A 22,218-nucleotide genomic window follows, 5' to 3' on the forward strand; every position below is an offset into this window, starting at 1 on the left:
CTGAGGGATACACCCAGTAAATCATTCCAGTGCTTGGAGAACAGCTTTGTTCATCCTTATGTCCTCTCTATTGTTCTATCACCACAATGGCTGGGAGGCCACAGAATATTCTGGGTGTCGGAGTGGCATCTTGGCTGTTCCTGGGAAGTTTGTTCCCAAGGGGTGAGAAGCTTCCCAGTTGAGGCACTCAATATGTCTGCACCATGGTTAACATGCAGCAGCTCCTCTTCCTCCCCCCCAAATCCCAGGGAGACTCCATGGTTTACAGCCAGATGAGAGAACCCTGCACATCACCTTTATAAACCTTTATATGAGCAAAGTGTTCCTGCAAGGCTGGTGCTGCTTTCAGGAGGTGTTTTGGGAGCTTGTTTCCTATTGTCCTGCTGCTGGCACGTTGACCCCATGCTCCAAGAGTACCAGCACCTCTCCATGTAAACATTCCCGATGCCCTTTGCTTTGGGGTCAACAACAGCTGCCTGCAGCCACTGCATCCTTTGCTCTCCAGAGCATCTCCTGGAGTGAGTTTTCATGTGGTCACCTGTCCCTCTCACATTTCACAGGGTCAGAGGTTTGGACAGGCAGAGCTGGTTTTTCTGCAGAGTCTTGTTCTGGGGCTCTTCTCCAGAGGGACAGCTCGGAGGGTGTTCACAGTTGTGGAATGGGGACCATTTGTCCCCAGGGCTCGCAGCTCCCCTTTGCCAGCACAAACAAGCCAAGACGCTGGTGAGGAGAATCAGCCCTCACTGCAGAACCAGTAAATCCTCTTGCTAAATACCAGCTTATTAGGGATTTACAGAGGACAAATATTTGGCACCAGAGGTTTAAGCTGCTTGCATGGAGTGAGAGACCCATGCAGAGGAGAGAGCAGATCATCTACTTGGCAGCTGGTTTGGAAAAGCCATCCTGCTGTGCTGTTAACCTGCTCTGGGCTGAGATGTAGAATCCAGAATGGTTTGGGTTGGATGGGACGTCAGAGATCATCTCATTCCAATGCCCATGCCATGGGCAGGGAAATGGGAATTTAGGCTAGAGGGGCCTGTCCTGGTGGCCTCCTTGCCATGAAGTGCCATATTCTGCCTGTCTCCATGCCAGTGCCAAGCCCCAGTGGTCTTCCCCTGGAATCACAGACCACACAGTGTTGGTGGTCAACTGAGAGATGTAATTTGGGCCACAGGTCTTTTCATGCATGTGGCTGCCAGTCCTTCTACTCACCACAGGTTGTCCCCAGGCTGTGACCTCTCATCATGGTCCTCACCTCTCACCTGTAATTCCACTGAGCATCGGGAATTGGATACAATGCAATCTCACCAGTCAGTGTCTGAGATTTTGGGTTAAACAGAGTGTTTTAGTGCTGTATTTCATGGCATCGTTTCCCTAAAATCATTCACCTTAAAGCAACATTTTTTCATAAGACTAAGGCACATGCAACCCTTCCTTTGGGGTGTCTGACCACCAGGGATGGCATTGCTGGGAACATGGGGTGGAGACATGCTGGTGTCACTGTGGGGCACAGGATGCACAGCTGCTGTTGTGTCTTAAATTATAACACAAGGAGCCAGTGCAGACTCTTTGGGCAGTGGCTGCTGTGGAAATAAACTGAAAAGGTGAAAAGCCAGCTGCACCCATCCCATTTGGAAGAAAAGCTCATTGACCCTTACACCCCACTAAATCCTTCCCCAAATCCTGTCGCATTGCTGCCCACCAGGGCTCAGTGAAATCTCTGCTCCCCCAACTCTGCCACTGCCAAACCTCCCTCGTGGCACAGAGCCACCACTGTGGCTGGGCCTTGGTGGCCTGTTGGGTCCTGTCCAGCAGCTCTTGGAGGGAAGGGTCCAGCCTGTTTGCTGCTCCTTTTCATCCTCAACTCCTTTTCACCTCCTAAGCAGCAATTCACAGTGTGGTGGGTGCTGCTGAAAAGGATGTCAGTTTCTTAGGGCATCTTGCAAGATTTTGGGTCCAAACCCTGGTTAAGACACACCCAGCTGTGTATCCTGAGCTTCAATTTGATTTTTGCTTAGAGCTCTTTGATAGTTGATCCATCTGTAAATTGCTGTCTGATCATTTAGCAAGATTCAAGCAAAAACTGTGTTGATCCTGTGTGCTTTTGGCTATAAAAACCAGGAATGCCAAATATATTCTGGTTAAATCTTTAATTTCTTCTCTAAAAGAGTATTCCCCTATTTGGGATTAGGGGAACCAGTCGCCCTCATTATACTGAACAATGTCTGCCAAAGAACAGGAGCCCTCACCTCACCTTTCCAAGGGTGGGGGAAAGAAAGGATGCAAAGAAAAGTTTGGGAGAAGGTAGAAGGCTCATACATAGAAAGATATCCAGGCAGAGTTTGTTCATGGGAAGATAACCCAGATCACCTCGAGTCACCTGCTGACTTCTCTCCCTTGCAGCTATTCCATTGACTCAGGAATCCAGAGCATTTCTATAGCAAACTCCTCCGGCTTGGGGCTGACAATCAGTGGTGGATCCAACAGGCCTGATGGGCCCATGATTTATGTCCAAGAGCTTTTGCCAGATGGGGACTGTTACAAGGTAAGTCAGCATGGAGACCCTCGGGGGTTCTGCCATGGGGACCTTTCCAGGGGGTGTGGCTGCTCTGAAGCAGCTTTTCTAAGAGTAGATGGATAATTGCATGGACTAATGAAGATCTGTGCTGCAGCAGAAGGCTTTGGGGCAGAGACATCCCTTCCCAATGCTGTGTCTTTCTCCCTATTTAGGATGGTCGACTAAGACCTGGAGACCAACTCATTGCTATCAACAGAGATTCTCTGGTGGGCAGCACACATGAAGAGGCCAGAAAAATAATTGAAAAAGCCAAATTCAGGTAGGCTTAGAACTTATTTCCTGTCATCATCAGGTGCTGCTGAGTCTTAGGCAGAAGCCTTCATGTCATACCAAGGTTTGGCTTCAAAAGTATTATTAGTCTTAAAATGATGCTTTAAGATGGCCCTGATAGGTGGTCACATATGGAAATTCTGAAGGCATGGGTCATCCTGAGGTGTAATCCAGACCTTCCCAATGTTCTGAACCTTGTGACCATCTCCTATCACTGCCCAGCTGAGCTCTGCAACAGAACTGATGTTAAAAGATGGGGGAAAAAAGGAGACTCAGGAGAGACCTTGTGGATCTGTACAGGAGGGTGGAGCCAGGAGGGGGTTGGGCTCTTCTCCCAGGTAACAAGTGACAGACAAGAGGAAACAGCCTCCAGTTGTGCCAGGGGATGTTTAGATTGGATATTAGGGAAAATCTCTTCATGGAAAGAGTTGTAAAGCCCTTGGCACAGGCTGCCTGGGGCAGTGGTGGAATCACTATTCCTAGAACTGTTCAAAAACCATGGAGATGTGGCACTTGGGGACATGGGTCAGCGGTGGCCTTGGCAATACAGGGGGAATGGTTGCACTCAGTGATCTTAGGGGTCGTTTCCAACCTGAACCATTCCATGGTAACCCCAAATGGAGCACAGCTGTGGAGATCCAGCTGCACTGGTGCAGGCTATGCAGGCTTAGGTGAGGTTATCCTGGAGACTGAACCACAAGCATGGGTGCTCCACAGATCTGTGCCTTTTGTTTTGTTAATGAGATGTTCTGTTTGTTGTTTGTTGAAGACACGAGGGAAGCACAGAAGTGGCCTTTATTCCTGGCAGGGGACGGTTACATCCTGGCCTGTCAGTTCACAACAACATCCCTTCTCCGCCTCCCAAGGCTGTGGGAAATGGCCTGAGCTCCTGCAGGCTGAAGGTCCACGTGAGGTCCCCAGAGGTAGGTGGAAGTTCATCTCTGCCAGACATCAGTCCTGGGATCTTGCTTTGATCAGAGAACTCTTCTGTAGGGATTCCCTGGTAATATTTCTGGATATCCAGTGGAAAGTCTGTACTGTTGATGTATTTACCTACAGGCAGGTGTTTTAAATCGGAAGTAATTTCTTCTCTCTTGGGTTTGAGACAGAGATGGATCTGTGGAGGTAATGACAGGAGTTTCATCTCCAGGGCCTGCATTCAGACCTGTTTCAGGAGTCTCAAGTTTTAAAAAAAACAAAGCCCTTCTGTGGATAGCAAGCTGCATCTCATTGAGCACCAGTCATAGGGCTGGAAGGGATCTCTGGAGTCAGTTTGATCTAGGCTCCTACCCAAAGGCAGCAGCAACTCTTTATTCTTCAAGCCCTCTGATGAGATGAATCCCAGCATTCCCACACAGCCCATTCCTGCTCCTGACTCCTCTAATGATAAGCCAGGCTCATTCCTCCTGCAAAGCCAAGCTCCACATTATGTTTGCAGAGAAGTGCTCGAGCTGTGAATGGCTGGACAGTTTATCCATACAGCCCTCAGGGTCTGCAGCTGCATTCTGTGCATTTGTCCTTCCCCTCCTGGACTGGTGCCATACTGGGTGTCCCTTCTGCCCTCTTCCACACAAATTTGCTTCAGAGGGGGCCAGCTGGATGTTCTCTTCATACAAGGCCATTCACAAAATATCTTTCTTTCCAGCCCTGTGGGGACATGGACTTGCACGAATGTCACATACGTGCTGCCTTTGGGTGCACCAGGCTGGAGATGTGCCCTGGAAAGGCACCAGGGCCCCTGCAGCTGTGGCTGAGTGGTGTGGTTGGACCCCTCACCCCCAGCTTGTGTGATGCTGTGCTCTTGTATGAAATCACACTGTTGGCTGGAATGACATGGCTCTTTTCCTCACTTTGCTGCTGAAAGATGGAACTTCTAATGAGGTCTGGGCTTCCATGCCAGGAGAGTGCCCATGGCTTCACACCAGACCTGTGCCCCTCTTGGCATCCAAGTCCCCAGCTGTGCCAGAGCTGTGCCAGTGTGGTCTTCCCCACACTTACCCTCTGATTGTTTTTCTGTCTTCCTTGTGCTTTCAGCCATGACGTGGCACTTGAGAAAGTGGGTGGATGATCTCAGCTTCCTGCCATGCTCCCTGGGATAATTATGGGTTTGGGGTAAATATTACACCTGCCTGTGGTCAGACTCAGGACCTCCCTGCTGGGTTGGATGCAGAGCTTCAGGGAGAACCTCTGGAGAAACCATGCAAGGTCAAATCCAGCCCCAGCTCTCAGGCCCAGTTACAGTAAGGACAGAGTCGTTTGTGTGTGACCAGAGGTTTTGGGGTGGCTCAGCCTGTGCCAGATGCTCCCAGAAAAACCCCTGAAATCTCTTTAGACCCATCTGCACAAGAGGTGTATGTGGTGCCCTCATGGCTCTCTTGTGAACTCCTCTATCTTCTGCTCATTATTTACAGCAACAGATTCTTCTTAGCGACTGTCTGTGCCATCTTGTCTTGTTTTTCTAGAGTAGACGTGAAAATCCTTTTCCTGTGCCTTCTTTGTCACCGGACATTTGCCCACCAGAGCTTACAGTCTCAGGTGAGTCCTGCTCAACCCTTCTCCTTGTGTGGGTGACAAACTGCTGTTGCTTCTTGGAGCTGAGAATGGTGAAATTACAGAATCGTGGAATGGTTTGGGTTGGAAAGGACCTTTAAGCCCACCCCATTCCAGCCCGTGCCATGGGCAAGAACACCTTCCACTAGCCCAGGCTGCTCCAAGAACACCTTCCACTAGCCCAGGCTGCTCCATGCCCTGTCCAGCCTGGCCTTGGACACTTCCAGGGATCCAGGGGCAGCCACAGCTTCTCTGGGCAACCTGTGCCAGGGACTCACCATGCCCACAGGGAAGAATTCCTTCCCAATATCTCATCTATCCCTGCCCTCTGGCAGTGTAAAGCCATTCCCCTTGTCCTATCACCGCATTTTTTAAAAGCAGTGTTTATACTGCTATAGTGGAATTTAATGGGGTGATAATGACACTCAGCCTGCTGGGAGAGAGGGCAGGCAGCGGCTTGGTTTACTCAATGAGTAGTAATTATGTCCATGTTTGCCCACAGTAGCAAAACTCTTTACTAAGGCATTTGAGGACTGAGGTATTCACAGGAGACAAATTCCTCCACTCTTAGCCTGTGGTTCATTTGCAGCAGTGGCTTTGCCCACCTCAGGCATGCAGCAGGTTCTCCACAGTCACATTCCTTTCTGGTGGGAATGGGAGGTCTTGGACACACAGCATAAAAGCAGTCAGATAATGATAGTTGGGTTGTACACAGCAATCCTGGGCTCTGAACAGGCTTTAAGGATGCCCTCAATTGGTGAGATTCAGAAATGGCTTAAAGATGTGGTTAAATCAGATTTCTCTCTACATCCAGTCTTCAATTTTTGCTTATTTTTCCATGCTGTGTTTCCTCTCCATGCTTTGTCTCTCCTGAGCTGGGACATTGGCTCTGCTAACAAATCCGTGTGCCTTGCTGTAATTCCCCTCTGGAAGGCTAAGAGCAAGCTCTGGAGGTAAATGGTGTGTAGTCCATACCTGGGATCAGCAGGAGATGGAGCAGCTGCTCCCAGCAATGCCTGGCTCACCTTGAGTGAGCTCAGCAGCTTCAGCTCTGCCTTCCATCCCCACTGGAGAGGCCCTGGGACAATGATGTGCTCTGTCCTCCCCACCCTGAGCACCCTGCCGATGCCAAAGAGTCTCTCGGGTGACCCTGTCCATGGTCGTGGGGACAGAGCAATCCAGCAGCAGCAGTGACCCAGCCATGGACTGACTTAGCTGGGGCATTTTATCACTCCAGGATTTTAATGTGGAATGCGGAGGAGGCTTTGTGTCAGTGTTGTCATCCATGGAAGCAGACAGAAAGAACAGCCAGGCTGGGAGCCTGGGACAGTCAGTGCCTCTCTCTGGGTGCCTGATGGATGCCCTGGATATCTGTGTGTCCAGAGCTGACAGCAAAGCCCCATGGAGCTAATCCTGATTAGCCATGGCTCCAAGGGTAATGGCTCTGCCCTTGAACTTGGAGAGGGAAGTGGTGGTGGATCCAACAAACCCATTTGTTACCACTTGCTGCTTCCCAGCTGCTGGCCTTAGCAGAGCAGATGGATACCTGGATTAGGGGGATTATGCAGCACCTCTGCTGCTCCTTGCTGCCTTCTCCTGGCACCTGGGCTCTGCCCCGATGGTCAGGAGGGTGTGGGGAGAAGTGCTCCAGGGATTCTGGAGGAGCTGTGTTACTTGGCAAAACAGAGCTTCCCGTGATGTTAACCAGATGCCAGGCAGGTAAAAGGAATTGTTCCCTGGGCAAATCATGTACCGCTGGCATGAGAAGGAATTTTGTCACCTGGGCTGATGGTTTGAGGGTGGGCAGAGCAGGCAAAGCAACCCTGCTCCCTTCTGGATCTGGCTGGGTTGTTCAGGAGCAGGTAATGCCTTGTGCAGCCCTTTTCCCAGGGAATATCATAGTTCCTTACAGAGAAGGGTTAACCATAATGAAAAATGTGGGGTTCCCTCCAGGGCTCTGGACCTTTTCAGCTGTGCAGCAGTGCTGGCAATGCTGAGCCAGCTGTTGGCAGCTGGATCCTCCAGATCATGACAGCTTTTCACCAGCTCAGCAGCTGCTGCCTCTGTCTCTCTCTGCCTCTTTGGGGGCCTCACAAGGCATGTGGCTCCCTTTACCCAAAAAAACCTGCCTGCCCAGCTGAGGGCAAAAGGGTTCAAGGCTTTTTGCAGTCTTGGAAAGGGAAAAAATTTCAGAGCAGTGCTTTTCCATATCACTTTTAATCTATCTGTTCCCATGGGTGTCATGAATTGTTTCAGTTTTGCTTAATCAGAGTAGACAAGAATCAGGCAGATTTTAATTCTTTTTTCTCACAGTTCACCATAACTCCAAAACTCCACAAAACTCTGTGACTGGAAATTTCCAAAGTGCTATTTTTGTAGTCCTTTGTCCCTGGATGAAACATCTCATTTCAAACCATGCAGAAGCCCAGTTTCAGGATTTGCCCCAGTATCCAAGCTTTCCAAGAGTGCCCTAGTTCAGCCTTCCAGAGCTGGTTTTAGTAAATCCCAGACTTTGATTTTTGTCCTGCTGCACACACATTAAATTTCATGCAACAACAGATCCAAATTTTGCTTTGCAGACACCTCTTTCCTCTACCCAAATATTCCTCTATCATCATTTATTTTTGATTTTTCAGCACCTGCTTCAGCTTCTAACTACAAAGCAGCTTCAAGCACCAAACCCAAAGTAGCACTGGATCCCCATATCCGGCTCAAGGATGGAAAACTGGAAATGGTAAGTGGCAGGAAATTAGGGTCCTCCTTGTGCACTGTGCAGGAAATAATCCATTTTTCAATCAAGATTGCTGAAGGTTGACTTCAGCCTCTGAAAGTAAAGGGGGTGAAACATCCTGACTGTGTCCAAAGGGGCATTTAAACTTCCCTTAGCTCATCTTGGTCATTTCTCAGTGCTCTATGAAGCTCCAGAAGTCTTCTCCTGGCAGCTGCACCTCCCTTGGACATCATGCCATTGACTCAGGTCGTGCCCTCCAAACCTTTTGGTGCTGCTGTCGCTGCTGGGGTGACCTCGGGCATCCTGGTGTGGGCAAGGGAACGCTGAGATAGGAGATATCTCACTGAGGAGCCATCCAGAACCACTGATTCTTCCATCATTTTATGGAAAACACATCCCATGGGCAGGGAGCAGAGCTGCCCATTTGCTCACCGAGACCCTGATGAGGAGCAGGGTGCCCTGGGGGGCCATGCAGCAGCCTGGCACCTTGGGTTCTTCTGGCGTTTGAGGGGGGACGTGGGAACAGAGCCCCACGTGCGGGGCTGGCATGCCACGGAGGCCCCGATGTGACGAGCATCTGCTGCCACCCCACGGCAGCGCCGGCGGGAGCTGCTCTGCCGAGCCTGCGGAGCTCTCCTACAGCGGGATCCGGGATGGCATTTGCACAGCGACCTCTGCTCCTCACGGGACAAAGCAGCTCCTCTCGGCTGGCAGCAGGGGGACGCTTGCCTTCCCCTTTTTAAAATTAGGCGCGGGCGGCGGCAGCGGGGACAGGGTGAGGGTGACACCGAGCGGCAGAGCCTGAGGTGACTTTGGGGTGGCCAACCCCAGCGACACCCCAACGTCTGGGAGCCTGCAGCACTGCCTTGCACAGGGCTGGTGGGCAGAGGAGCGGGAGGTGGGACTTGAAAGGGACAGCAGATGGATCCCGGGGACTTGCTGGTGATGGAAACGTGAGCGAGGATCCCTCTGCTTCCCTTCCCTTCCCAGGGAATTTGGTATGAGCAGGAGCTGGGTGTGCAGCCTTGCACAGGTGAACGTTTCACTCGGGCTCTTTCCCAGAGTCTGCTGAGTTCGGCTTTGTCTTTTAAAAGCTTTTAGTCGCTGCTGCCAGCAGGAAAGTGGGGCTTGCACAGGTTTATCTACTTCTGTGTGGTGCCCTGGGGTTGAACTGATAAATATCAGTAGAAGTCAGGGCATCAGGAGTAATGAGAGAGCAAAACATGCAGCAGGGGAGCAAAATGTTTAAATGTCTCCTCTCCCCATGGGAAATACCCTGTTAATGGCTTTTATCTTCCTGGTCCCAAACACAATTCCTGAGCAGTAAGAGAAAGGAGAGGCTGAGCTCTTCCCAGATGAGTCTTGCTAAAATTCCACTGGCTGTTGATAAAAGTCCCAAAAGCTCATCAGAGCTGCAAATCTGATTGCAGATAAAATGTTTTTGGAGGGATGTGAACACCCTGCTGTAGTCAGAAACAGACATTGCTGTACATGTGTAGGAAAGGGGAGACTGGAAATCCAATCCAAGCCTGCCTGAAGAAGCTCAGCACTGTGTCTTCCCAGTGCTTACCCCAAAGAGTCTCCAGTATTTTTCTTTTGAAAGGCTCCTTGTTTCTGCTCAAGGTTCTGCAGTATCTTGGTCTGGATGTGACGGAGGAGAAGAAGAGGCAGCTCCGGCAGAGCCTGACCACAGACTCACAGGGGACAGTGGCCTATGGAGGTGAGAGGGAGCTCTGCCCGTGGGGGCTCTGGCATTTCTGGGTAGCTTCACTGGCAGCTAAAAAAGGAGAGAAGCATTTGCTGAGAGGTGGCAGGTGGGACACCTGCCTGGGTATTGATGGAACCTTGAGAGTTGAGGAAAGCTGCAAACACAAAAGAAGGCATTCTGTAGAATCATGGAATCCTGGAATGCTTTGGGTGGGAAGGGACCTCAAAGTTCATCTCATTCCACCAGACACCTTCCACTATCCCAGGTTGCTCCAAGCCCTGTCCAGCTTGGCCTTGGACACTTCCAGAGATCCAGGGGCAGGCACAGCATCTCTGGGCCTCCCTGCCCTCATGGGGAAGAATTTCTTCCCAATATCTAATCTAAACCAACCCTCTGTCAGTTTAAAGCCATTCCTATTGTCCTCTCATAGCTAAAATCAAAAGAAATTTGGTGCAAAGACTCACTTTCTTTAAAATTCCAGCTTTTCTACCAGGAACTGGCCAGAAGAGACAGAAAAAATATGAGCCAGTTCTGCTTTCTGTGGCCTTCCAGAGCATGTCTGGCCTACAGGGTCCGCTCCCAGAAGGTTTTTAAAAAAATCCAAACCCATCAGCAGTGTCCCCACCAGACAGAACAGACACAAGGCATGTGGATCAATGTTTTGTGCAGAGTGAGGGATGGGTCACAGAACCATGGCCTACTCCTCTGAGTGACTGGTGTAGTTTGTGGCAACAGAAATAAAGATGAGTGGGGGTATTTAGCAAATGTGCTGGCAAGTAAAGATGCTGCTTCTGGAGAGAGGCTCTGGCTCCTGCTGCAGCCCAGGGACTGAGCACCATTCAAGGGACCTGGACACGCTTCAAGGTGGGACTGTGTGAAACTCATAAAGTTCAACAAGGCCAAGTGCAGGTCCTACACGTGGCTCAGGGCAATCCCAAGCACAAATCCAAGCTGAGTAGAGAAGGGCTGGAGAGCAGCCCTGGAAGAAGGATTTGGGGGTTTGGTGGGTAAGAGGTTGGACATGTCCCAGCATGAGCACCCAGAACACCCTGTGCTGGGCTGAGACCCCAGCGTGGGCAGCAGGGGAGGGGGGAATTCTGCCCCTCTGCCCCTCAGGTGAGACCTCACCTGCAGAGCTGCCTCCAGCTTGGGGGAGACCTCAGAGCCCCTTCCAGTGCCCAAAGGGATCCAAGAGAGCTGGAGAGGGACTTGGGACAAGGAATGGAGGGACAGGACAAGGCAGAATGGCTTCCCACTGCCTGAGGGCAGGAATAAATGAGACATTGGGAAGAAATTCTTCCCTGTGAGGGAGGTGAGGCCCTGGGACAGGTTGCCCAGAGAAGCTGTGGCTGCCTATGAATCTCTGGAAGTGTCCAAGGCCAGGCTGGATGGGGCTTGGAGCAGCCTGGGATAGTGGAAGGTGTCCCTGCAGGGGATGGAATGAGATCATCTTTATGGTCTCTTTGTACCCAAACCATTCCATGATTCTGTGATTCTGTGACTGGAGGGTCTGGGATCCTAGTGCCACCTCCCTGATGGCTCCCATCTGTCCCACACAGCCCCTTCTGCTGTGCTTTCCTTCATGTCTGGATTTTCAGACTTATCAACTTAGCAACTTTTCTAAGTGCTGAACTCACTGAGTTGTCTTTTTGTTCATATCAGCAACATGAGAAATGGCAGCAGGTGCCTTTTGTTGGGGAAATGTGGGTTTGGCTGAAAATTTTAAAACTTTCAGAAGCACAATCATGAAAACTCCCCTGTGAAAATATCTGGGGTTTTCTGGGTTTTAAAAGTGTAGGTTTTTTTCAGTTGGATAAGAAACAAGGGTCTAATAAAGATTGTCAACAACTCAATTTTCATGGCATTGCTGAGGAACCTAGAAGTGTTAGAGAAATCTATCTGGCACCTCTAAACTCTGCTTGGCACAAGCAGATAGCCCCAAAATCAGTGGCATTTTCTCCTAGCACACATCACTTTTCTCTTTTAGCCTAGTAAAAACTGATTATTTCTCACAGATGTTCTCCAAGCACTCAGGGATCTGATGCAGGAGGAGCTGGACGAGGCTGGTCTGGATTCCAGCTCTGTGCTCTTCACTCAGAACGAAGTGGCAAATTTGTTGGATACATCGGCTTTTCACTCACCGGTCAGTCACCCCAAAGCTCTTCTGCATTGAATCCATGGATCTTCTATGTGAAATCCATGGAATTCTGTAATGGGAAAAGCTAAATTACCATTTTCTGGTTGTTCTAGAGTTAGCAAGACAAAGCATAACTAATCATTAATCATTTTGATTATATGAAATTATAGAAAAGACCTCAAACTTCTTGTTTTTAATAAGGAAATAATAATATCTATGAGGAAGCAGCCTGGCAGTTATGCAGAAGGAAAAAACTAGCCATAGTCAATCAATTTATATAATTTCATTTGGTTCACAAAATGAAAATTCACTGTGACTCAGCTCTTTCAGCAATTATGGGGATCAGAGAGTGAAATTCTGTGGGGCAAAAAGAACCATCCTGGAGCTGAATTATTTAACGTGCCTTTTGATCTGTGGCATAAAAATGCTGACTCCTTTTTGAGGGGATTTTGATTTGATGTGTGAGGAGCCTGTCCCTCCCTCTCTTTGCAGACCTTCGACTCCCTCAACTGCAATGGCAATGAGGACCTGGAGCAGCTGCAGCTGGAGATGACAGATCTGCGGCACGAAGTCCGAAGGCTAAAGGTGGAGCCTCCCCTTCCAGCAGATTTCTTGGCTGGAAAGAAATTTCATGGAAAGCTTTCTGCTGTTGCTTTCCATGGGAGTAATAGGGTGGCCTGTCCCTCTGGTGAAGTCACCAGTTTGCATTCTGTGCATTCCTCGTCACACAGGAGCCTCTCACCCTTCACTCTCCTTAATTGCATGTTTCTCACTCTCAGCCTCAAAGGAAAACGTCTTTGTACTCAAAGCATGCAGTCCCTTCTCAGCAGGGAGTTAATATATTTAAAAAGCAGGTGTCATTAAGAATTCTAGTCCGTGATTAACAGAAGCACCACCTGTCCTCTCACCCTGACCTGGCTGTCAGCACCATGGCTGTGTCCAGGTGGAATTCTGCAGGTCACAGCCCAGAAAGCCCTCTCTGTGGTGGGGGGGAAGTGCACAAAACTTCTGTAAAATAATACTCTGGTAGGTAGAGGCATTCTAGAGAATGTCCTGTTGTTTGTTGCTTCTAATCTGGTGAAAATATTTCCTGTAGTCTCTCCTGAAAGAGGTGGAGAACAGCAAGAAGTCAATGGAGGATGAGCTTCAGAGGCTGAACCAGGTTAGTGAAGGGATTTCTGGGGTGCTTGGGGTGGGTTTGGGGGTTGGCAGCTGAGGGGGACAGGGTGTGTTCACCAGAAGGTGTGGGTGATTGCAGAAAGCACTGGGGTTCCTGTCAGAGAACAGGACGCTGCACAGCAAACTGCAGATGGCCGAGGTGGTGCAGAGACAAGCTCACAGCGCCGAGCAGGACTACGAGGAAGTGATCCACCTGCTGGAGGCTGAGATTGCAGAACTGAAGATGCAGCTGGCGGGGAAAAAAGCAAAACATGTCTCTGAAATAGAGGTAATGCAACCCCTCAGTCTGGGGAAAAACCCACAACCCTTCACAGTCTTCTTCTGTGGGTTCATAGAGTCGTGGAATGGTTTGGGTTGTGTTGGAAGGGATCTTAAAGCTCATCTCATTCCAGCCCTCTGCCATGGGCAGGGACATCTTCCACTAGACCAGGTTGTTCCAAGCCCCATCCAACCTGGTCTTGGACATGTTCAGGGAAGAGGCAACCACAACTAAGGTTACCCTCCTTTATTTACACAGGAGAAAATGAAATAGCACACAGATCATTTGTTGCGTGGGACCAAAAGGCCAGCACGGTCTCTGGTTCTGTGTTATAAATTGCAGAATTTCCACCATCCCTTTCCAAAGGACACTGCTTTTGTTCGTAGCAAATGTCACAAACTGATGTTTCCAAAAGGCAAGGCTGGAACATCACCACCAGCTTTCTCCTCCCCCTGTGTCCCTGCCTCAGGAGGACATCCTGGAGCTGAAGAGGCGGCTGTCCCTGGCTGATGGCCAGCTACGAAAATCTGAAGTCTCACGGAAGCGCCTGGAGATCTGCAATAGGAAACTGCTCCTGTTTGTGCAGGTGAGGTGTGGAATTGCTCCAGTGCTGTGGCACCACCATGGCCTCTTACCTTCAGGGTGGTTTTGCAAGTCCAATCAACTTCCTGCTCCATAAGCAAGCAGGGTTCTTTTCCTGTCTCACCCTAAAAAGTCACTGTCTGTTAGTTAGGAGGAAGCAGGGAATGAACTCAGATCTCCTCATATCCCTGGGAGCAATGCAAACTCCATGGTGCAGGTTTTGCTGGTGGCTCTGCTCTCCCTGGCTCCCTGTGCTGAGGCTGCTGCAGGAGCTCTGCTGTCAAAATCATCCATGCTCACCTTGCCTTGGTATAGCTGAGGATTGCATCACTATACATAGGAATCTGAAGAGTGGGTTTGCTCTTCCAATGCTTTTTCCCCTCAGATTTCCTGCAAAATATTACAGTTTAGTCTTTCAATTGGCTGTTCTTCCACTTCATGCCCTATAGTGGGAATACCAGCATGTGTAAATAGTAAACTGGCCAGTATGGGAAGTATTACTACTTAGTGTATCTGCTATGGCTACTGATGGCCTGACCCAAAAACTCTTGAAATCAAGCAGAAACAGTGGACCAGATGAAAATGTAGATGCTGTGTCCTCTGCTCCAGAGAAGGAAGAATTAAGTGCCTCCAGAGCTTCAGCAATATGTGCTGGAGCCTGTGCAGTTTGGGGTCAGACTTTGGAAATGCATCTCACTTGACCCCAGGGTCAAACATCACAGGATTTTGAGCACTGAAGCAAAATATCATCCTTTTTTTCTCCACCCCTCAGCAGTGTTGGAGAAGTCATGAACCATGCATGGTAATGAGAGCTTACACGTGCAGGTCCAGCCCAGGAGCCAGGGGCTGCTGGCAGCAATGATCACTGAAATACAGCCTGCAAAATTATTCCTTGGAAGAGGATTTTTGTGTTGCATTTCATGTATTTTAGCACTGCATTAAAATGCAGAATTCAGATGTGTCTGTAGATTCACGAATGCTGCCTGAGCTGCAAAAGGCCTTGAGATATTCGCTTCAAGGGCAATGAATAAGCAGAAGCTGATTACTGTCATATTAAATCTGATCATCAGGAAAAACCCATGGGGTTTGTTCTCAGGAATTATTCATTCCTACAAGTTTGAAATCTCTCTTCTTTTTTTTTGCATGGCAGAACGTTCACAAGGTCCTGAGCACACACAGTCATTTACCAGATGAGAAAAGGTAGGAGATGGCTTCTGGGAATGGTGAACAGCAACATGGAATGTCCTTTTCTGACCTTTCTCAGGGGAAAGCGCTTCACACGTAACCTACCCAGAGTTTCTAAACATACCTTCACTTTGGAAGTGAAACCATGGGAGAAAGATGATCTGGAGGCTGCTGGGGGGTTGGTGCTTAGGGGGTTTGGCCTCTGTTCAGGCTTTTTTTGGGAATGAGTAGCTGAAACTCTGTTCTGGTTAAGTTCCTTCTGTCAGCAGAGACCCCAAGCAGGTTTTTCCAAAGCAGCAGAATTTTGACCCACCTACTTTTCCAAATATAAACCAGGTTTGGCTCCAGGACCACATCCTTTCCTATCAGCAGTTAGAGTAGATAGGGTGTAAACAAAGAGCTCACAAGACTCTCAGCTGCATGAATGGCTGCAGAAATAGAGCTCAGGCTTCTGGACTCACCTCCAACCTGAACCTATCTCCCATCATTTGGGAATAAATATATCATGACTCTATATGTGTTTTTAACAGATTAAATCTTTGAAAAGTGACTGTCCCATTGATAATGACCAGTCCCTTTAAAAAGCTGGTTTTTAAGAGGTATGGCAATCAGTTTTAAGTTTCCAAGTTGGTTACTTCTAATATAATGAGGGGGAAATGCTTTTGACAAATTCTACAGAATACTTTGCTATTTGTCTGTAACAAAGCAATGTAAGTATGTCTAACAGATACTTGAATGCTGAGGGATTGAGATGCAACGCCCCCCAAACACACAGAATTTATGTAGCACATCCTCCCTGAGAGGCTGGCCAGGATTGTCAATGACCATTCTCTGAAAGAAGTATTGATGGCACTTTTCATATTTATAAGCGTCGACCACGAAAGAGAAGAGGATAAAACAGATGCAGTCTCAGACACATCTCTTCCATCTTCAGATCTTGTTGACCTTTTGCTATCAGAAGCTAAAGAACTGTTAGCGCCAATCCTCTCCAACAAGGACGGTAAGCACTAAATTAACCAGAGAAACCTGAATCCCACCAAGTCTCAGGGATGTCTGTCAGTGTTATGGACAGTTTCTTGCACCTTCCATATTTTTCCATACCAGTTAAGCCTCCCTGATTCTCTCATGCTCACTGAGATGTAATTGCCCTCCCTATATCCATGTGACTCATCTTTGAATCTGCAATGCAGACTTGCAGGGTATGGAGTCAAAGACCTGTGCCCAGGGCCAGAAGAAGGGCATTTATCCAGGGAAGAAAACCTAGCAGGCAGGAGGATGGTTTCACAGAATCATAAAAATGCTGGTTGAAAGGAACTGCTGGAGATCAGATCTGCTCCAGGCAGGACCATTCCAACAGATGGATTTAGCCAGGTTTAGGCGTTCAGCCTCCCTGGATGGAGATCCAACAGCCTCCCTGGATGGTGTTCCCTCACTGCTCTGTGACAAAGATCTTGCCAGCACCCAGCCTGAGCTCCCACAGGGGCAGCCTGTGGCCACTGCCCCCAGTTACACTGGCTGCCCTGCCAAGAACAGCTCGGCTCCAGCATCCTTTAATTATCCCTGATGTAGGAGTGGGTGCTGTGAAGTTGCCTCTCAGCCTCCTCCTTGCCAGGCTAAACCAGCCCAGCTCCCTCAGCCCTCCCCAGCCTCTCCTTGAAGGCCTGGGGCTCCCCTTGCTGGAGCCTGTACAGTTTCTCAATAGCTTTAAATCCAGGATCCAAACTTTCCTTACGTCATCCAGGTACAACTACAGGGATGCTGAACAGAAGGGAACAGTCACCTCCCCATTTCCTTGGAGTACAAACCAGCCATGCTCCTTACTCCTCACATGTCTGCAGAAAATCAAAGAACAGGCACCCAGCTCCATGGCAGTCTGGATTAACTTTCCCAGTCTGGGACTCTGAGCTGGTCCATGAGCCGTAAACATTTCTTGGTGGTGATTATTTGACCCTACTTGTCTCTTCCCACACAAAATGAGTGTCTGATCTCCTCTGTGTCATGTCCAGGTGAATGCACAGCCCCAAACAGGTGCCCAGTCCTTCCTCTTTGATCCTATTCACCAACTCAGTGTGGCCATGGCCCAGCACTGGCTTTGTCTCAAAGCACAAGACACAAAGGAAATAATTGCAGCCTTTCAGGAGCACCTCTGATTTACGAGCATTGTCAGCATGTTCTGAGCTCCTGCCCCATTTAAATGTGCATTATCATAATGCAGCAGCACTGCTTGCATTGGGCATTTTCTCTTCACTAACACTTGGCTCTGTGCTTCCTTCTGCAGCTCTGCCATGGGACAAGGACCAGTGCCTGCCTGCCGAAGGAATCACAAATTACAAGGAGTAGGTGTCAAAACTGCCGTGGTCTGTAATTTGGACAACACACATACTAAAAATACCTGTTTGTTTTGTTGGGGTTTTTTAACCGAAACTGTTGCTTGACTACTTTTGATCAGACAGTCTAGAGAGGCCTCCAGATGGTCATGACAGAGAAACACTGTGAAAATTCCTAGACAGCAAGAGACTTCTCACCCTGAACAGTGTGAATTCCTGGATTTCTCTTTTGCTTTGTAAAATGCTGGTTTTCCTTCAGGCCAGATGGGAATTTGTGGTTCTGTGGCTTGTCTAGCTGGCATTTTTATAGTGAACTCTCCATAAGGCAAAAAGCATCACTGAATGTGTTAATCATTTATGTTGTGGTATCAAGATGCTGTGAAGCCCCAGACAAGGAGAGCAGGATGAGGTGGCTTTGTTTGGACCTTAAATTCTCAAACTTCCCTGAATATAAATGGCTTACATTTAACAGAGCCATTTCCTAAAGTAATCTGAAAGGCCACTTTGAGACCTAAATATCTCCTACCATTTTCTTAACTCAACCTGAAGATCTGCCAGGACAGTTTTTTGTTTAGGTACAAAGTGCCCATTTGCAAACGCTAATTTCAAGGTTATGAAAAGCATTTTCAGACAAAATAGGCGGCCAGCACAGTCTAACCAGGCAAGATCTGTAGCTTCCTCTCCTTTCCTAAAAAACCAGTATTATCCTTCACTGTGTCCTTCTTCCACACGACCGAAGCTGTATTTCTCCTTTTCAGCCACCTTCATCAGAAGACCACGTGGCCCCCTCCTGCAGGCCAGACCAAGAGTGACCAACCACAGCCACCAAGCCCAACGGAACTGCCTAAGAAGCTGACATAAATATCCCATGGCTTGGTGGTGCTCAGAACCACAACCGTCCATCCCATGGGAGATGGGAAAGACACCCCCCAGGCACCTCAGCTTCCAGCAAAGCACACTGAGAAGAAGCTTTCTGACACAAGACTAATTCTTCTTAACTCTCCAAGACTTTTTCAGCAGCCTCCCCTGCGCGTCTACCTCCGAGTTATCGTACAAGGCTTTTTGCTCACGGTTTTGCAGCTTTATAGGAAAAATATTCTCAAGAGGCTACAGAGGCCTGGATTTCAGTGGCAGCCTTTTAGAGCTTGTATTCTGGGTAGTAAGAGGAGCACAAACCTACCTGAGGGACTCAGGGGTCTCCAACAGATCTCTTTTGGTATTTCAGATGAAAAACCAAAGTCTATTTAGTGACTGTAATCAAAGCAGCTTAATCGGTAGTATCCTAGCTGTCTTGGGATAGGTACTTCTATTTTATTCTTTTTGTATAGCTTATCCCAGCTGTAATGCTTGAAGTGGGAAGCAGCACCTCAGGCAGTTGGTGGCCAGAGTGCAGGACAGCCAGCAGGATGCTCTGGTCACAATGTGGCGCTGGACACCGAGTCCTTCCTGGAACGCGGGGTGGGACATAGTGGCCATAGTGAACATAGCTCAGTAAAGGTCCCCAGAGTCACTGTGAAATGAGATCCACATGATGCAACACTGAGACAGCAATGAATGGGGAGCACATCTGAGATGGGCAGAGGTCTGGAAAATAAAATGGAAACACTCCTGGCAAGGAGTTTGCTCTCTGGGTTCTGATTGCAGCTGCTGCATTCAATGTCTCTGAGACAAAGACACAGCCTGAGACCATTTTTCCTCCCTCTTATTTTGGCAGCTCCTAGGAAGATGCATTGAGAAATTGCAGGAAAATGGGGTGCAATCTGGCTTTTACAAATAATTTGTTAAGATTACTTCAAATCTTCTTTGTGGGGGTTCAAAGCATGTGGATCCTTTCTAGTCTAAATTAAAGGCTTAGGAAAAATCATGACGCTCTCCAGCATCTCCTGCACTCAAGGTATCACTGCACTGCTAAACCAGCAACTGTCTGGTGGAACAAATCATATAAATAACCAGCTTGAAATTTTGGGTAAACTTAATTTCATAGCTCGGGGCAAATTAAATCTTGGGAATGCATACCTCGGAATATAAATTAAAGAACTTCTTTTAAAAGGAAACATAATCCTTTGGACTGCTCACAAGGAATATTCCCAGGAAGGAGAAAATATTCATCTTGGGATACCCTATGGTTAATAGCTCATTCCTCAGTGCTCTCTGCTGCGATGGAATGATAGCAAATCCTGGTGTTACCTGTAGGTTTGGCCCTATAGCTTTGTTCTCATCTCCTGTGTTACACAGACAGGTAAGAGGTGCACACAGCAAAATCCAGTCTCACCAGTCTGGTGTGCCCTGACTCTGGAAAAACACCTCCAGTTCCCCTGGCGTTACCCAGCAGATCCCAATCTGCTCCTGGCAGGGTCTCTTCAAAAGCATTTGGCTGGAGGTGGCATTCTAGGGAGACATCTCCAGCCGCTGCTTGTCACACTTGTCAGGGAACAGCACAAACAGGATTTTGGGAGGGAGCAGGTCTTGGGGCTGTGCTGTGTCATTTCATATACCCAGTGGCACTTGAGACACCTGGGAGAAAAGGGACAAGTTATGGGGAAAACACAACTGTTTAGGCTGTACTCAACTAGCTGGAACATCAACAATATGTTGTGGAAATCAACAGAAGATTTAAAATTAACTCTGAGAATCTCAGAATATTTTTCTCAAAATATGAGTACTGAACTCCACCTCCTTGAGTGCTGGAAAGGCACAAACCAGTACTGTCCCAGCAGGGACCAGTTACATGGTCTGAAAGAGAAATCCTTGATGCTGTTTCCATAGTCTGTATTATTCCATAAATCTGTATTTTAAGGTCCCAAGAAAGAAGATTTTGTATAAAAGCATCACAATAGTGAGAGCTTGTATGAGACAAGCATTGTGCGGGTGGTGCTGGCGCCTGGCAAGGGGTGTAAAAAAAGGGATGCTGCCCCAAGGCCACTTTATTTAGGATCTCCTGAGCTGTCTGGTAGCAGAGGACCTGTGAAGTTCTTAACCTTTTAAATAGCCCCAACAGCTCTCTGCTCTCAGCTTATGGCAGCCCTTTCTGAAAGGAAATCCTCTGTGATCCCATCAGCCACTGGAGATGTTCGTGTCAAGCAAGGACCAAGCACTGGGTGCTTCCCAAGGCTTTCATATTTATCAGCTGGTTTCCAATATTTCCTTTGAATTTATCACATTCCTTTTGTCTTTGCTTCAAGCCCAGCATTTCCCTCTCTCTATTAATGCCGTTGTTCTTAACGCTACTTCTGCAGAGCAGTGCTCAGAGCTAAGCTCTGACAAGAGCTCTGCTCCTGGAGGTGATGCTGATTTCGGTGACCCAGAATAACAAACCTGTGTCAGGCTTTACTCCCAGGCAAGGGGAATCAGGCAGAACTCAGCAAGTCACGGGGTGACATCTCTTCACAGAACTACCACGAGGCAGAAGGGGAAATGCATAAGGGAACAAACAGCACAGAAAGAGAAGTTATTTAAATAGGATGTTCTTTATTCACGCAAGGCCTGTCTAAGCACTCTTGTAGAGAGCTGAATTCTGGATTAATTTGCAATATTTTAGCTTGTTTGTAAGGATGTGGAGATGTGCTGCTGTCGCAATGTGCTGTGTTTGTCTCAGTATCTGCCTCAGAGGGTCCCAGCATGACTGAACATAAATGAGGAGGAGTATTTGTGATAAAAATGAGACCTGAATGGTATCAGATCTACCTGACTGGCCTTCCAGATCCTGAAGGGATCCTATTAGAAAGACAGAGGGGGATTTTTTACAAGACCACATATTGACAGGACAAAGGAGAATGGCTTCAAACTGACAGAGAGTAGGTTTAGATAAGAGGAAAAATTTCCATGTGAGGGTGGGGAGGCCCTGGCACAGGGTACCCAGAGAAGCTGTGGCTGCCTCTGGATCCCTGGAAGTGTCCAAGGCCAGGCTGGATGGGGTTTGGAGCAACCTGGGCTAGTGGAATGTGTCCCTGCCCATGGCAGGGGGTGGAATGAGATGAACTTTAAGGTCCCTTCCAACCCAAACCATTCTGTGTTTCCATGATTCTATGATAGGATGGAAAATGGCAAATATTTTATGAGCCAAAATGCAGAGAGACTCCCATAAATAGAGCATGTCAACACACTGCAGGTGATAAACTCAAAAAGACGCATTTAAAGAGCATCAGCAGGATCAGTTGTTGAACTGCAAGCTTTTGGTGTTAAATATCATTGATGGTTTAGGTTTATTTCTTTTGGGTATTTCTTTTATGCAAAGCAGAAATTAATTAGCTGGTGGGTCAGAGGGTGGGAGACCCCTCTGCCTCACAAAACAAACCAAGCCAAACCAAACCAAGATTTGAGCATCTATTTTAACAGCTGCAGAAGCAGGGAAGGCAGGGCAGGGAGCCACCTCGGCATTATCTTGGAAGGTGAATGTAGCGGAGCCATTAGCACACTGTTTATCTGCAGTCTCATGGGGAAAGGAACCCAATCTAAGTCTGCTGGACTCGAGCTCATTAGGTCTCCAATTTCATCCCTGCCAGTGATCTCTGTCATCTCACTGTGACCTTGGGCAACAAATTTCATCTCGGTTTTGAACCAGAAAACAAAGGGGACTGAGAGTGACACAGGGAAGGCAAAGCCCTGGGGATCCATAGGATGTGGGGGCAACCTCCTGGCACAAGAGGAGCTGTGAGTGATGTGGTATCAGGTAGTGCTGATCCCTGTTTTCTGTGAACAAAGCCTCAACATTT

At 48.3% G+C, this 22,218-nt stretch overlaps 1 protein-coding gene across 1 annotated transcript in view; it reads left to right on the top strand.

Moving 5' to 3' along the window:
- LOC146430960 (syntaxin-binding protein 4-like) overlaps window positions 1-19,121 on the top strand; it is a 35,850-nt gene extending 16,729 nt beyond the window's left edge. The window contains exons 7-21 of the mRNA XM_085075159.1: window positions 2,404-2,545; window positions 2,731-2,837; window positions 3,618-3,771; window positions 5,311-5,383; window positions 8,035-8,132; window positions 9,753-9,849; window positions 11,853-11,980; window positions 12,467-12,559; window positions 13,071-13,136; window positions 13,233-13,421; window positions 13,882-13,998; window positions 15,145-15,194; window positions 16,049-16,179; window positions 17,458-17,515; window positions 18,265-19,121. Of these exons, the coding sequence (XP_084931285.1) occupies window positions 2,404-2,545; window positions 2,731-2,837; window positions 3,618-3,771; window positions 5,311-5,383; window positions 8,035-8,132; window positions 9,753-9,849; window positions 11,853-11,980; window positions 12,467-12,559; window positions 13,071-13,136; window positions 13,233-13,421; window positions 13,882-13,998; window positions 15,145-15,194; window positions 16,049-16,179; window positions 17,458-17,515; window positions 18,265-18,367 (1,606 nt within the window). The 3' untranslated portion in view covers window positions 18,368-19,121. The remainder of the gene's footprint in view (window positions 1-2,403; window positions 2,546-2,730; window positions 2,838-3,617; window positions 3,772-5,310; window positions 5,384-8,034; window positions 8,133-9,752; window positions 9,850-11,852; window positions 11,981-12,466; window positions 12,560-13,070; window positions 13,137-13,232; window positions 13,422-13,881; window positions 13,999-15,144; window positions 15,195-16,048; window positions 16,180-17,457; window positions 17,516-18,264) is intronic.
- Window positions 19,122-22,218: the final 3,097 nt, after the last annotated feature.

Source organism: Lichenostomus cassidix, chromosome 14 (genome assembly GCF_008360975.1).
Source record: "Lichenostomus cassidix isolate B80296 chromosome 14, HeHo_3.0, whole genome shotgun sequence".
In the NCBI taxonomy this organism is placed as follows: domain Eukaryota; kingdom Metazoa; phylum Chordata; class Aves; order Passeriformes; family Meliphagidae; genus Lichenostomus; species Lichenostomus cassidix.